Source organism: Symphodus melops, assembly GCF_947650265.1.
Source record: "Symphodus melops genome assembly, chromosome: 18".
Classification (NCBI taxonomy): domain Eukaryota; kingdom Metazoa; phylum Chordata; class Actinopteri; order Labriformes; family Labridae; genus Symphodus; species Symphodus melops.
Genome location: NC_136708.1, coordinates 9,847,668 through 9,863,743, shown reverse-complemented (window position 1 = coordinate 9,863,743; position 16,076 = coordinate 9,847,668). Strand labels below are relative to the sequence as shown.

Sequence of the window (16,076 nt, the reverse complement as noted above, 5' to 3'; positions counted from 1 at the left end):
CGAAGCCATTTAAAACAGGCAGGACTGAAGAGAGGCAATGGTGCCTTCAAGTTTTTAGGAGCCTAATGTCACAGGAACGGGGGAGACGATTGATGAGTGACGGGGCTTTCCACTGACTCTAAACAGATTATAGGCTTTTGATTTTCCAAGGTAAGTTCAGGACGGAGATGAAGTGCAAAACAGGAGTTACACAAACAGACGTGGGTTTGTTTAAGAAGTAATTCAATTTTTGTATCTTGTTGGAGGAAGTATAGATGCAAAAAGAGATTTTCCTGTGCGCGTGTTTTTCTTACCTGCATAAAAAAGTGGAGGACGGCAGCGAGATGCAAAGAGAGAAACAGCAACAGGATGTGCGAGATCAGGGCTGCAAGAGGAGATGGGGCCAGGCGTAGGAGGGCGAGATAGCAGAGACAAAAAGTCATCTTCTCTTCATCCAGCTGTACGTTGCCTGAGCTCTCTGCAGGGAGTCAGTGCTACACAGTAAATGGAATCTTCAAAGGAGGACCAAGAAGAGAGCGTCTTAGCCCCGGTTAGAGAAATCAAAAGGCTTAGCCCAGCTTTAGCCAGCAGGATAATGGAATATGGAATATCGCAGCCGGCACACGACAGCTGTATTGAAAATGACGGGGAAATCAGCTTGCAGCCTTGTTCTCGAGCTATAAACAGCCTCACACGACATGTTCTTCTCGCTTTCTCCACCCTTAAGATTATCCATAGAGTCACCTTCTTACATTCTCCCTCCCCATTTCTGTCATTAATCCTCACTTAACGTTGTCTCCCGTGGCTTCATTGGCCTTAAAGTCACTATTGTTTTAACCATGAAACATGAGTAGTTCATTTTACAATATGCTCATATTTCCCCCCCCTTTTGGAATGTCAGAAGATAGATAACCTCCAAATAATCCAAGGTCAAGGAGATAAAAGTGTAAAAGGAGAGGAAGCAAGGGGGAGTGTGAAGGAATGAGGCGAAGATAAAAAGGTAAAAAAAAAAAAAAGTTGTTTTATAAACAGTATGTCCTGAGATTCAAGGTTCAGTTTCAAATTTTTTTTTTCTAGGTGGATCCTCCTGAAAGTGCTTCATGTGTGCAGAGACTAATTGAGTCAGAATATCCTCTGAAAGCCAGCCAGAGGTTCTCCCTGCAGAGAGGACAGATATGACACCGCGATAGCTAACATCTGGAGACCAATCAGCTGCTTCACATGACTTCCATCAAACTTTAAAACGGACGACAGCGGCGTGTTTGAAAAGAGCTTCTGTGTCTGACTGATCACCTGTTGATGCAGTGACGTGACTCTGTAAGTTAGTGTGTCTGCTGCTGCCACTCCTGCTCATATCACCACATACACAATGAAACGTTGGAGCTCCTGCTCATCATATTTGTGTGCACATAAACCAACATTTTCACCCATTATTTATTTATTTTTTTATGCACGCTTATCATGACGGTGAAACTTATTTAAATCTGCAACAAGCCACAGTTGATATTTTGCTTTCCCCGTGTGTGTCACTTTAAGACAGCCTGCCAGACTTCTGGAACAAAAAGAGGCTTGACATGTAAGCAACAATGCCTTCGTCACAAACACACACTCGCATGCACACACACACACACACACACACACGCACGCACACACAGAAACAGCACTGTCCCATTCTGTCACTCTCCCATTTACATAGACTTCCAAACAGCTCTGTTTCCAATTCCTCTTAACGGTTTAACGATATCATAACCTCATTCCGTCTCAGCATCTTTTACACAAAAACAGCGTGGTGGACCAACGTTGTGACTCTCCTGTCTAAAACATAAAGCGTGTAAACAGGGTAACTTAATCCAAACTGGAATTATTTATTTCAAACAGTGTTATTTTAAGTTCCAAATCTGGCGACAGAATAATCCCCCTTCGAAATCAGCTTGTCCATGACGGAGCTAAACAGCGAATAGGAATCCTGACACGAAGAAAGAAGTACATCCTTGGGGATGACCTTGACTAAAAATACGGAAAACCCAGGGATTCAACGTGTGACACCCAGCAGCTTCTGTTCCATGTTGTACGGACAAACGGTAACACGCTCTTCAGGTGTTGAGAAGGACACAGGCGGGGGTTTCTGTTTCTGAAAACTTGCCAAAAGCCACAGACGTGACACATATTTTAGGAGCAGAGAGGATCTCGTCACCGAGTTCATCTTCTGCATGTTTCATCAGCCTGCTGTAGGGAGGAGAGGAGCTGCTTCACTGCAGCACAGAGACACCATGTACTGTGTGCCTGCTGCTTTCACTGACCCTTTAATCCATTAGCTGTGGTTTATAGGTGTGTATAAAGAAAAACCTTGAGGACTATTGTATTAACATGCCAGCACATACAACAGACAATGTCATGTAACACACAACTCTGCTTCTGTAGCTGGCTTCATCTTGGGGGTTTTAGTGTGGTAAGTAGCCGCACTTGGACAAGATTGAGTCGAGGCGTTCGGGTGCTGGATGGGTGCTCATGCGTAAGGAAATCGGGCGGAATGTAGGAATGCATTCACACTCCCAAGTTTCTGAATAAACTCCTCATCAATGAGGCGGCGAACGCAGGAGAGCCGAGGACGACAATCACACACACACACACTCACACACACACACACACACACACACACACACACACACACACACACGGACCACCCTGACGGAAAATGAAATCAAGATGTGTTTATATGAACACACGTTTATTATCTCGAATGACCCAAAGCGCCTCTCATTTTGCAGACTCGCGCACGCACAAAAAGCCCACCATCGTCTTGTCATGAAGCAGGTTGCTCAACTGCCCGGTCTTGTTGAGCAGACAGCTAATGCATAGCTCAGTACCATTAACTCACAAGGTTCAGGGAGGTCAACTGTTACCATGGAAGGCAGGAGCATCAGGGGCTTATTACCATCCATACTGGTGGAAAAAAAATAAAATAACAAGATGCACTGAAGGCTGGATTGAACAAACAGTGTCAACAAAACAAAGGCTTCAACATGAAATATGAACGCCCGAGTGTGTGCGCCCACATGGAAACATTCAGCTGTCCTTCATTTGTTCATGCAGTCTAAGGACACAAGCAGATGGATGTGTTTGGTAATATTCACATCTGCACCCTTACAAAACTAACAACTAAAACAACTGGCGAATTAAAAGTCAACGCTGATCTTCAGTGAGTTGGCGGTAGACACGTTATTCCTTTTGCATCTATGTTCACAGAAATGTGAATATGAGTTTTTAGAAAACATTCAAACAGATTCCTTCGCAGAACGGGGCGCACTTCTTCTCCTCTAGCTCTCAAGGAAGGCGGACGCTCGAGACGTAGGAGAAGAAACCAGTGTCGGCGCGGATCGGTCTTGACCTACGTAATCTCGTTGTACTTGTAGCTGTTACAATGACAATAAAGATTCATTCATTCATTTCACTAACTTACCCAAGTGTGTTCAGTCCGATATTCTTTTCTAAAAGTGCTAAGGTTGAAAACATATGATTGATTCAGAGTCTATACGAGAGTAACATGGGACAAGCCGACATGAAAAGTGAACGAAAAAAAGAATACCGTCTTCAAAGCTATTTGGTCAGGAACCAACAGTTCAGTCCATAAAGAGAGAATTCCAACATCGTGGGTCCAATCCTCCTTTACGACACAGAGAAGAAAGGAACACTTGGCTACTCTGAGATTCAGAAAAGGCTGTCAATGTAAAACGAAGAAAGTGTTATCTTCATTTTGTGTCAATCGGTGACCAACATGTAAAATGCTTCGCCAGTTCACCAGGAAACAATTAACATTTTTTCTTCATGTACAAATAGCAGATTTGAAACAGCTGCCTACGACGACTGGATCTACGACTGCATCTCTAAAAACATAATGACCAATAAGATGCTGAAATTCAGCACAGGGCTAAATATATATTACAAAAACAATCTGCTATTGATGATGGCAGGTTTCTTACTAAGAGTTGTCATACCGGTTTTCAGGAACTTCGAGTTCAACACCTCAAAGGTCGCTGAATGACGCGCTGGAATTTCATGATACACATTAGTGGTGTAAAAATAGTCTTAAGACTGGAACAGAAAACTTGAAACACAAAAAGGCAACTCCTGAGATAAAGAGAATGTAAACAGCAAAGAGACGGAGCGTTATCTGACAATCTGTCTGAGTCAGTGTGAGTTAAACCTGTTTGTCTGCTGCTTTTGGAGGCTTCGGGGGCTGTTAACTGAGACAATGATCAGTGTGCAACATGCTAAGCTCTGTTTTACACTGCAGGTATAGTGCCCCCCCCCCCTTTAAAAAAACACACACACACCCTTTTAGCAACATCGAACAATCAGCACTCTTTCTGCAGGATCTCACACACGTTGAGGTTTTGAGGGTAACCAACAAAGTTCGAGTTCTGTCTTAAATCAGAGCCCCTCTGTCATCCCACTCACCTCTTCTGCACACTTGTGCAATAAGCAGGAAGCCTTGAAGCTGACTACGCTAAAGTCAGCATGGGAACATTGTCCAACTGCTTACTGAAGGAACTCATTCACACAGATGACCACCCGACGAAAAGCAAGCCCAGCAAACTTCGGAAGCTTGCTCCGAACTCGGCTGCTTTTTCAAACTGCGCACATTTAAAAGAGGGTGTTGAAAACGCAAACAACAAGCTACAACATTTGATCGGTCCTTTAAGAACACAACAAACTGATATCTACCCATCCACAGCAGGCATCCTGTGAACTTCTTACCTGACTTCAGTTTGTCTTTTTGTCCAAACAGCCTCGAGCCTTTTGGTTTGTTCCGTTTCGGGCTCGGGGATGCTGAGAAGTTTTTCTCAGTTTGGACCTTCTTCTTCTTCTGGACGTTGTTCCCCATTTTTGGGGCAGTCCTGAATCGCCCTCTTACATCTCGTTGTTCTGTGACATTACATTTGTGTTTCTTCGAAGACCTTCCCACAGTCTCTTGCTCGCCTGCATGAAAATACTCCTGGAGTCAAAGTCAATAACCTGTAATCCCTGTGGTCAAGTTATTTCCTGCTGATTTAGTCCTGCCGACACACAGCAGCCACCGTGTAGTGTGTAGTGTGTGTGTGTGTGTGTGTGTGTGTGTGTGTGTGTGTGCTGAAGACCCACTGACACAATTCCTTTCAAAGCAGCTTGCTCGAACGTACACACGTGGATCCAGGGTGACACAATGAAACGCAAACGCTCAAATCAAATCAGTCCAATTCTCAAAGCTGTCCCGCTTTCAGTCCTTCACATCCAGCTGCTGAAGCAAGAGTAGCATCCGACACTGGCAAGCTCACTATGAAGTGTGTGTGTGTGTGTGTGTGACTGAGTGAATGCAAGTGCCCCTCCCACTTTCTCTCCCTGTGAGCGCAGAGCTCCAGAGCCTGAGCATTCACACAGTTGAGCATTTTCAGTGTCAGAGAGAAGTATTAGTAATAATAATAATAATAAACAGACACACCAATTCTTTGTGTTTTGTAAATCCTCAAAATGATTCACACACCTTTGCTTTCATGTCACATGACGCTCTTTAAAACGTGGCGTCGTGTCCTTTTTGAAGCAAGCGAGTGTTCCTGTCATAGCCAATCACAGCTGACAGACGTTGTCAACACGGCGTGGTGATGGAGGGGAAACACACAGAGCGCGCGCACGGCGAGGAAGCAGCCGATGGGGAAAAGGAGCAGCGTCTCCCAGCAGCATGTCCGCACTGTAGAAAGAAGCCCCCCCCCAAAAAAAGTGGGAGTATAAAAAAAAATAATGACTCGAAACAAAAAAGAGGGATGCTCAATTATTCAAGTGATCTTCAAAGGTGCAGCACACACACATGCGCTGCGACAGAGATAAACAGCAGAGAGAGAGAGAGAGAGAGAGAGAGAGCGAGAGAGCAGGATGTGTGCAAGTCAACCGCTCGGACAGATCAAACATTTTTTTTTCTCTCTCTTCAGATGAGAATGTTCCAGCTATGCTTGGAGGAATTACAGATGCTGAAGCCAGATGGGTTAGTCACAGAAACAAGGGAGGACAGGGGGAATGGGAAGAAGCAGGGCTGCTTATTATTTGAGCGATCTGTCACACTGTAACGTGAGATCATGATGAGCTAACATGAGAAGGTACTGACTGGAGAACGTTTGACATTTCCCTGACTTTGACTGTCACTCCTCCCATCTCCCTTTTTGTCTTCGGTTTGGCAGGGCGTCCAACAGCGACGAGGCCATGAGAGTATGATGGGAGTCAAGTGAGGGGAACACAGCTGACACACTTGAGGATCAATAACAGTCAGTCCGCAAAAGCGGGTCAGAAAGAGGAACTATCTGCGCCTATCATGTGAAAGTGAGATTCTAAGCAGGAACAAAATGGAGGAAGAGGCAGCGAGGACACAAGAAAGTGAAGACCACACACTTCTCGTTGTGGATCACGTGTCAGCTCACCCCTGTATGCCCCCCCCCCCCCATCCAATCCTTCTGATGTGTAGCGTCCAGCTAGAAGACAAAAAAAAACAAAACAACTCCTATAAAAAGTAGATTTACTGACTGGGGGAGTGAGCATACATTTACAATCTCCTTTTTCTACAAGAGGAATTGATTTTTAGCCGGAGGACTTCCGGGGAAATTCCTGCGAGGACTTTGAATGCATACGGATATCACTCAAGCCTCCGATCGTGGAGTGCAAAATGATCTGCAATAAAACGCTCCGAGAGAGATGCTGCCTCTTAATGCAGCCCTACCAGAACCACACCCAGGCCATTTGCACTCTCGGAGCAACTCACCATCTCATTTGTCATAGAGCTAAGAGAGTGCACTTAGTGTGTGTGTGTGTGTGTGTGTGTGTGTGTGTGTGTGTGTGTGTGTGCGCGCGTTGGATTTCCCCCCCGCCTTCACCTTTGAGCTGTACTGCAACGTGCCAAATATGGCCCAGATGCGTTCAAATGCGAGGCTGATCAAAGTGTGTGACGCTGTCAGGCGGGACGTTTGGATGTGACAGCTCGAGGAGTCTGAAAGGAGAGCGTGTGCACGAACGAGTGAGCAGAGCACGCGAACATTTAAAGAAGGACATGCTGCTGTCATCAGGGAAGGTGGTTGTCGGGGGCGACTACGACCAGGGCCTCAAGGCAGGTGTTTTTTTTAATGGTGTAAAAGTCAAGATGAGGTGGTCGTAGGCGGGGCCTTGTTTGGGAACATCGCTGAATTAGAAAACCGGCATCCTTTACAGCTTGACCTACATTCCATTGACAGCCTCTGTTCTTCTGAGCACACTTACAATATGTTCAGTTTATTTTTAATATCAAGTGAATGTGCAAACATCTGCTCACCACTCCCATCTTGTGGCAAGGCACGGCTATCACAACAGCTGCGCAGAGAACATACGGGACATTAAAGTCAAAGCACAGCCAAAGAGTAACATTCACAGGAAAACAGAAACTGCACTTTCTGCTGGTTGTTTTTATACATGTGGTAAAAAATAGACTTGAGCTTGTACATCGCTTTTCTAGTCTTCTGACTACTCGAAGCACTTTTACACCGCATGTCACGCCGAGTCTTCCAATTCAAGCATCATTTATGATCCGTTTTCAGTGCGTCAGAAAAACAGGGGCAATAAAAGTGTCTAAAAGTTTATCAAGCACTCCAGACATTTTGGTTTTGTTCCTTCTCTTTGTTCAGTCAAAAGTTTCATACCATCCGAAGTCCAAACTGCACTGTTTTTCATTCAGTAAATCTGATTGGTTGAAAACAATGTAATAAATATGGGTAACGATTTTCATGAAGGAGTTAGTGGTGAGTCCTTTGGTTAGACCAGTGAAGAAGTGCTGGTTTAAACAACCCCCCTGACTTCCCTCCAATCATTTCTAACTTCAATACTGTCTGTCAGTTGCAACACGGGCGGCAGGAGTTCAGTCTGTAGGGACTGGAGTTGGGAAGTGGAGGGTCGCTCCCTCTCCCTATTAGGGGATCAATACAGTAAAATAAGAAAATAATAAATGAAAAAAACAAACAAACAAACAAAACAGAAGACATGTGATCCGAAGCGATAGTCCATAGAAGGACACTATCGTCCACTTGCTTCAACCATACTTCAACTATGCCATAGGCTGTCAGCATGAACTCTCAATAGGGATCAATTAAGGTCTGAAATATTGTATACATTTTTCAAATTGCATAAATGGCACGCTAAATTCCTCTTTTCACAGATGAGCCCCATAAGTGATGGAAAAGAATCTTTGAATGTCTCATTTCACTTTAAAAAAAACTCTCAGACGGCTCAGCTTGGAGTCAAAAGTAATATCTACCTCATGACCACAAACAGGTCCACATCGAACATTTCCCTCATTACTTTCATTTAGTTTTTCATCCGTAATAAGTTCCTTTTAACATGATAGTTCAACGTAACATTAATGTAAGTCAATGTTCTGATTTACCAAGCTACATTTTAAATAAATACAAGTTTGAACTCAAACTGCAAGTAATGTACTCTCAGCTAAAGACAGTACAACAATTCAAAGCATGACATTTTTTGATTTAAAAAGTGAAGTGTATTGAAATTCAGCAATTATATTTTAGATTTTATCATTTGACAGACCCAATCAACACTTCAGACATCTGCGTTTCCAATCCTCCTTTATGTCTGAATTCTCTTTAACCCAGTCTTTAGCTTATGTATGGCCTAACAAATGAGAATCTGTTCATGTATCAGTTTAATAACATCTCTAATCAAATACTGGGAGGAACTGCATCGTGCTGAAGTAGATATGTAAGTTTGAGCTTGTGCGTGCAGGAAAACACATTCAGATGAAGAGTCAGTGTGGCATTACAGCCAAAATCAGACAGGCACACTTTAAGATCATGTGACACCGGTCAGTGTTCCAAGATGTTTCATCCAGCCTGAGCAGGCAGAACACATACAGCTCCAGATGTCTCAATATTCAAGACTGACTGAATTCCTTACTGTCACGAGCAGCCGACTCTCAGAGAGAGAGAGAGAGAGAGAGAGAGAGAGAGAGAGAGAGAGAGAGAGGACCCACAGCTGGATCAGGTACAACACTGTTCAGCAGGTGTATCTATTACAAGTTACGTAACAGGAGCCACACACACACACACACACACACACACACACACACACACACACACACACACACACTGTTCTGAGGGTAAATCAGTTGTTATATCCTCGTATATACAGACTCCCTCTCTGTCAGCGCCATGCTGATGTCTTCCAGCTGCTTCCTCGCCACATCAAACACACTGCATGTCTTATAAAAAAACCTATTAGCCCCGTATTCCATAAACAATACCTCATCGAATTCAAGTGACTGAAGAAATCCTTGTCTTTAGGTTAGCGCTTTTATTTAGCCTGATGGCAACATATCTGGGGGAAAAAAATCTATACTATAACGCCCTACAGCAATTATAAATAAAACAGGCGTTCTCCCTCCCTCCACCTCTGCATGCTTCTCTTCTGTGCACGCCCTCGAACATTAAGGTCAGACCCTATTGTTGCCCCACGGTACTGCAGCCACTGTGCGCGGCTTCTCTCAATGCCGTTGCCTGGGAGACGTTTAGCTCACCCGCATGCCTGTCTGTGCTGCCGTGATGGACGAGGGTGGGAGGTGTCAGCTTACCCAGGTAAACTGTCTTCACTCATCAAAGTGTGCGTGAGCAGCGAAAGATGTTTGGGGGGGGGGGGTTGCATTAAACTTTCACACTCCTCCCTGCCTGCTCCTCCTCGTGCACTTTTTCTTTCCCCCCTCCTCTCACTGCCTTCTTCCTGTCAAACTGTATTAAAGTGGCCCTGAGTTGTGGCCTGTAATAGAGCTCAGGCTGTATACAATGTTCTCGATGTAATGAGATGTTTGCTCTTCAATTACCCTGCTGGCTCTGTAATCTGCGTTATATAGTACGAACCTACACACCCTGACTGTTTTTGTGATGTGGCAACAAGACACAAACACACGCACACACACGCACACTCACGCACACACACACGCACACACACAAAATGGAAAGCAGACAGAGACACTTAAGGGATCTTTAGCAAACAGTTCTTACACAATAAGGAGTATTCTCTTCCAAGCACACACTCGCACACACACACACACACACAACTACACACTTATCAAAAACAATGACTTCACACACTGACGCACTTGTGGAATCCCAGGGATTGTTCAAAATGAGATCACCACTCATCAAACCAGCAGCCAAAGATGCACTGTGCTGAACGAAGCAGGTGGTTGCGGGAGCTCAATACGCCTTAGTGTGTGTGTGTGTGTGTGTGTGAGGTGATGTAATGAATGAGTGCTGGCGCTGGGTTGGCGCCGCCGCTGGCCCTGTAAGCCCGGCGATATGCTGCTGACACACAGAGCGACGCTCTGATACAGGGCAGCACTCGGTCACACATCGTCACACAGCTCTGCAGGTGTTCAGCCGCACACACACCACCTTCGACACACGCTGAGGAAACAATAACAAGCAAACACCCAACCAGACGTCCAGGATGGAGGGTGTGACTGAGATCTGGAAAGCAGATCAAAAACAGAAATAGTCAGTAATGAAAGAGAGAGATAAAACCTGAAACTAACAGACATAGGTGTGTGTTTGTGTGTGTGTGTGTTTGTGTGTGTGTGTGTGTGTGTGTGTGTATGTGTGTGTGTGTGTGCGTGTGCCGAGTGGTTGCTCTAATTAAAAAAGCATTGAGAGAGTTTTCCCTAAGAGGCGTCTCAAGGCTGAATGGGGCTTTGTGATTTGTTGTAATCTCTCCCCTCCATCACATAACTCAAGGTCCAATTTGGCATCCAGGCTGCCACGCACACACACACACACACACACACACACACGCGCGCGCACGTGCACGCACACTGCAGACCTTGACACACACGCACACAGAAAACTACGGTAAGACACGGCTCCCAGGAATTCAGCACATCAAAGCGAGTTTTATTACTTTTATAGGGGAGGAATGTGTGTAAAATACAGCCGGTCGTCGTCAGAGGAGGTCTGGATAACCTACGAGCAGATCTGAGCCAGAGGGATGACACAGGCTACGTAAAGCCAGCGAACAAAGACATATTATTAAAGAAGCTACATGTCACTGCTGCAGGATCAACACGTGCTGAGAGGAAGAAAAGGAGAAGACGAGAGGAGTAGGACAGGGTCGGATTGTTTGTTTTTGTATTGTTGAAAAGGCTTTGGGTCCGTGTAAGGGGCTTATTGATTTAAACTACACTAGAGATGTATTCCAAAGGCCAATAATGAAAAGAAACACAGCTGTGGAGGGAATCGTTTCCTGAATATGCTTTCACTTTTCCCTAAAGAGCAAACACCTTATTGGGTGAAGCAGGAAACAATGTATTGTTGATTTAAAAGTGAAAAAAAGGGGGCGCAGATGGCCTAGCGGTTAGGTCCCACCACATATCCGGAGGCCTATAACCTTTAAGTGGGCGGCCCGGGTTCGATTCTGACCTGTGGTTCCTTTCCTGCATGTCACTCCCCACCCTCTCCTCTGGACTCTATCCCCTGTCCTATCCAATAAAGGCGAAAAGCAAATAAAGGGAATGCCTTTTTTTTAGCATCAACTGCAACGACTGAAAAGGCATTGACTGTTTTTTTATTCGTTCATGAGAGAATCTTTGAAGACTTCGGTTCGAAGTGAAGAATTTAGACATGGCAGAGTTAAGTACACTAAATGGAAATAAGAGAGTGACCTTGGATGAGACTTTTTTGTACTTCTTCTGACACTTCATTCTTTTGTTGACACTTTATTTTTGGTTACATTTTAGAAATATTCATTTACTGCTCTGTGCGCCCTTGAATTCCCCCCCTGGGGACGAATAACGTTTTTTGAATTGAACTGAATTTTTTGAATGAAAAGAGTTACAGTCAACCGATGAAGCAGGATGCTGACACTGTCAGACTTCTGGTTTTGATGCGTCGAAGCGTTGGTCCTTTGCACCTTTTTTAAAACTGGCCTTCAGTGATTTGTGTGCTCCATTATGTTCTTTGGTTCCTGTATTGAAGGAGATATTCACTGATTTATATTATGGTAAACCTCAAGTCCTTCTCTGAGAGCACAAAGCTCCACATTTGTGGAGGAGCACAAGAGTTTCCTTCTAACTTCTGTAGTTTGACCAGGAAAGTGTGAAAACGTCAAATTACTCATGCACACTCGAAACCAGGGAAGAGAAGGATACCAGTACATGCAGAGTGTGTGTGTGTGTGTGTGTGTGTGTGTGTGTGTGTGTTTCTGGTAAGACAAATGTCTCTGTACAGAAATATTAAAGTCACCCAGCAGGTTCAGGAAGAATGAAGCGATGGGAAAGCAACATAAAAAGAACTTTTTTACTGATGGAAAACAGGCTGAAGGTACTTTCTCTTTCGGAGAAACCTAACAATGTGTTCACACACACAGGTGAGACGGAAAGAGCCTCCTGTCCATCACGCTGGACTCACAAACAAATCATTCTGTTCAAACGCTGTAAATGATTCATTTTGGAAGCTGTTGGACCACAGAGCTCCGGCGTATGAAAAGATCAACACCAAAATTCATGTTTCACCATATTAAGCCTTTATAGGCCAAGTGACATTACATTACATATGGCCAGCCTTCTGCACCTCAGTAAGGTCGAGAAGCATGTGATCCTCACTCAGCCAATCAGAAGAGATCACCCTACGTCACTGATCCTGCTAGTGTGGCATTTGAACTAAACATGGTAACCTTGTCAATGTTTATTACAATTTCTGAAAAATGTTATAACAGAACTAAAGTTCTGTTATGTCCCTGAATAACACTATGAGGTTGAGTTTTTGAATTTCAAAGTATTTCAATGAGCGCCCTGTAAAGGGTTAAACTCTGATTTTCACATTTCACAGATTTCCTCTCCAGAGTAAAACTTCGATTCTGAATGAAGATCAGGACGTACCACTGGTCAATGACATTTATCACATCAACTCAAACTCAACATTTAGCTCAACTGGACCCTACAGAAAGGGACAGATATTCATATCAACTTTTATTCCACAATAAATACGTAGTAAGAGGCTGTAAAACAAACATGGAATAAACAAAAACTCCAGTCATAAATCTCAACGACAATTCTGATTTATTATCCCCCAACTTGATTCTTCTTAACCAAAACTGGAACCTAAACAGCCGTATAACATGTTGAAGCTGTCAGCAACGACTGCACGTCAAGGGCGGCGATGAAGAAGTGATTTAGAGTGCAATTTCACAAACACTAACTCGACTGGAAAGATTCATCAAAGCTGGTAATCTGCCAGCAATCCATGTATTCTTATCCCACAGTCATAGGCTCTCGTTCTTCAAGCATGTAAAAAAACTGTTGTGACACTAGTGTAACAGTGTGTTAAGCATCATTGTCACATCAGAGTGGTAACAAACACTGACCCAACGGTGGATATGAAGTTGGTATAGGATAAAAGAAAATGGTATTGTAGCTTTTTTTTTTTTCGTTATGGGTTTGTGATTGTTTGGATGTCTCCAAAGACAAACTTCACAGTGCTCCTCTATGATCTTAAAATCTGAAAAACACTGAGACAAAATGCCAAGAAATATAGTTCCCACACATTCTTACAGGCAGCTTTTGGTCACATCCTCTGCTGGGAAAATATTAACCCAACTTCTCGAGAAACTTGGTTTGAAATGGAGTCACTGACTGTTACCCCTCCAGTACTCATAGTTCTTTATAGAGCTCTAAAACCACAATGCTCGGCATAATGAGGGATCATGGAAGTCCCTTTTTAGGCAGAAAAAGCTCAAAAACCACAAAAGACTAAAAAAAAAAAAGGTCTGGGAGACTGTGAATCTGAATTTCCTAAAGTTGTTGGATTGTTCCTGCAGTAACTCACGCAAACGTGCTCACACACAGATACACAATGACAGGAGAGAAAAGGATGGCTTTAGAGATGGAACAAAAACAGGAAGGACTGAGGGTAATCTCTGTCCTGCCGACCAAGCAAACGCATCAGTAAACAGAAAGAGGGATTAGACTCTTTTCACTGTGTGTGTGTGTGTGTGTGTGTTTCACTTTTACCAAGTTCTAAATGTCCAGACTGATGTCCTCATGATAAAAAATAAAATAAATCAGTGTAATCCAAAAGTCAACATGTTGCTACACAGGTTGTGATCATGACAGACAAAATAAGGCAGACAGCAGAGTTGTCTCCTCAGCGACACTGTGACCAAATAAGGAATATCCATCCAGAACTTCTGACAGCATCAGAAACATCTCAAACTCTCTCAGGTTCCTATTTATAGAGGGACGTGTTACCAAAGTAAAACATGAGAATGGTTATTGTACTGCACTCATGTGTCACTTTCTATTAAGAGATAGCTTAAAGTATCATGAAATCATTTTGATTCCCTTTTTTTTTAAAAATACTGCATTAAATGACTATTTGGCTAAATGTGCAACAAGCACACACAAAGAGTAAACATATTTAAAACCTGCAGACGTGGAGCAAGTTCAAGATATGTTGGGAGTCGTCAGCAGTTGGTATGTTGGAGCTCATTACTTTTTAAGTCTCCACAAACTCATGTTGGACATGTGATTTAAAAACGCTCAGTGTTAACAAGCTGAAGCTAACCGTGTCTGTTGTTTGATGCTGGACGCCTCGCTTGAGTCTTGTTTACAGTTGTCTGTGTGTAAGAGGCTGATGGGACTCAATCAGTTGTGGTAACTTGTGGTTAAAATATAACACACTTAATTATGATTCTCTGGGGGTTCACAGTATAAGCCACAGCTTTCACTTTACACATACTCTGTTCTGATTGGTTGTTGATGTTAACGTATTTATTAGTGCAGCATTGTGATCACACATGAAAGGAGATCTATTATACTCAATTTCAACGTGAATGAAGTCACCTGGGAGGTGTGTAGCTACAAACCTCCTTATTTATTTTAAAGGTGCATCATGTAGATTTTGTGAAAGTTGTAAAAGTGAAACCACAAAGTTTTCCTCTGAGGACAGTTTGTGTGTAGAGTTATGAACATACACAACAGAATCTGTACATATCTCCAATCTTTACATTTCTTTACCAAAACTGTAAAATCCCTCATTTCAGCCTCAGCAGGCGTCTCTTTAAGGCCCCTCCCCTCACTTTCCTCCCATTGGCTAGCTCTGTTTGCGGTCGCAGGGAAGTTAGAGTTAGCTTCCAGGTGGGCGTGTCCTTGAAAGAGCTGCCTGGATGGGCATGTCCTCAAACTTTGCTCTAATACATCAGCAGAACCCGACGTCAAGTCTTCCTCAGCAGGAAAACCGACGTCAACAACTGTGTATCGTGTGTTTCAAAAAAAATGTTGCCAAGGTTTAGAAAGAACATCAAACATCCTAACATTATATATGTGTCATATATATCTACGTTTTTGTTTGATGGTCAATAAATATTAAAAATGTGCAAAAATATGCAACATTTGAAGTTTGATTTTGGTCATCTTTGTAGAAGAGTTGGATGAAACTCAGTACCTCCAAACAGCTTGGTTGTTTCTTGACTCACTCACCTTTTGCAGGTTCATGGTTCTGTAGTCCCACTTTGGCATCAGTTGACCCAACGACAGCCCGGTTTATTCCGTTACCAACACTCTTCTTCTTCCTGCTCCCTCGAAACCAGCTGAAGGCGTGTCCCAGGGAGCTTCCCGACTTCTTCTGCCCACGCTGAACCCTCGCCTCCCGGGCTAAGATCTCAGTGATCTCCTTAGGCACCAGGTCCCCTGTAGACCTCCTCCGGGACATCCTGGAGGTTGGTCCTGGGAGCTAAGGCCTAGGTACCTGCACCGGTATCAGTGTGTCTACTTTCAGTGACACAGGATTAGAAACCTCCCTGCCCTCCTGGGTTTGATGTACCCCTTTTGTTCCTCTTTGGCTCTGGTTCAGTGTCTCTGTTTTTCCTGTCTGTCACCACCTGAGACAACAATGAGATCAGCAGGATGAGAGAGACAGAGGGTGAGATGGAAAGTCAGAGACGCTGGCTCAAAATGAAAGCCAGTGAGAGGAGGTAGTGGCATGAAAAAGCAAGTAGCATGAGGAAGAATAGAAGTGATTAATTAGAGCATAGATGTTTGCTGTAATTTG

At 43.7% G+C, this 16,076-nt stretch overlaps 1 protein-coding gene across 4 annotated transcripts in view; it reads right to left on the bottom strand.

Annotated features, from left to right (window-relative positions):
• The window catches only part of nhsl3 (NHS like 3), a 38,803-nt gene that overhangs the window by 21,813 nt on the left and 914 nt on the right, over positions 1-16,076 (bottom strand). For 3 of the 4 annotated variants that reach the window (XM_079367347.1, XM_079367346.1, XM_079367348.1), the window contains exon 2: positions 15,506-15,906. In XM_079367347.1, the coding sequence (XP_079223473.1) occupies positions 15,506-15,737 (232 nt within the window). In that variant the 5' untranslated portion in view covers positions 15,738-15,906. Of the gene's footprint in view, positions 1-4,737; positions 5,991-15,505; positions 15,907-16,076 lie in introns of those variants that run through there. The other variant, XM_079367349.1, reaches the window with a different exon arrangement.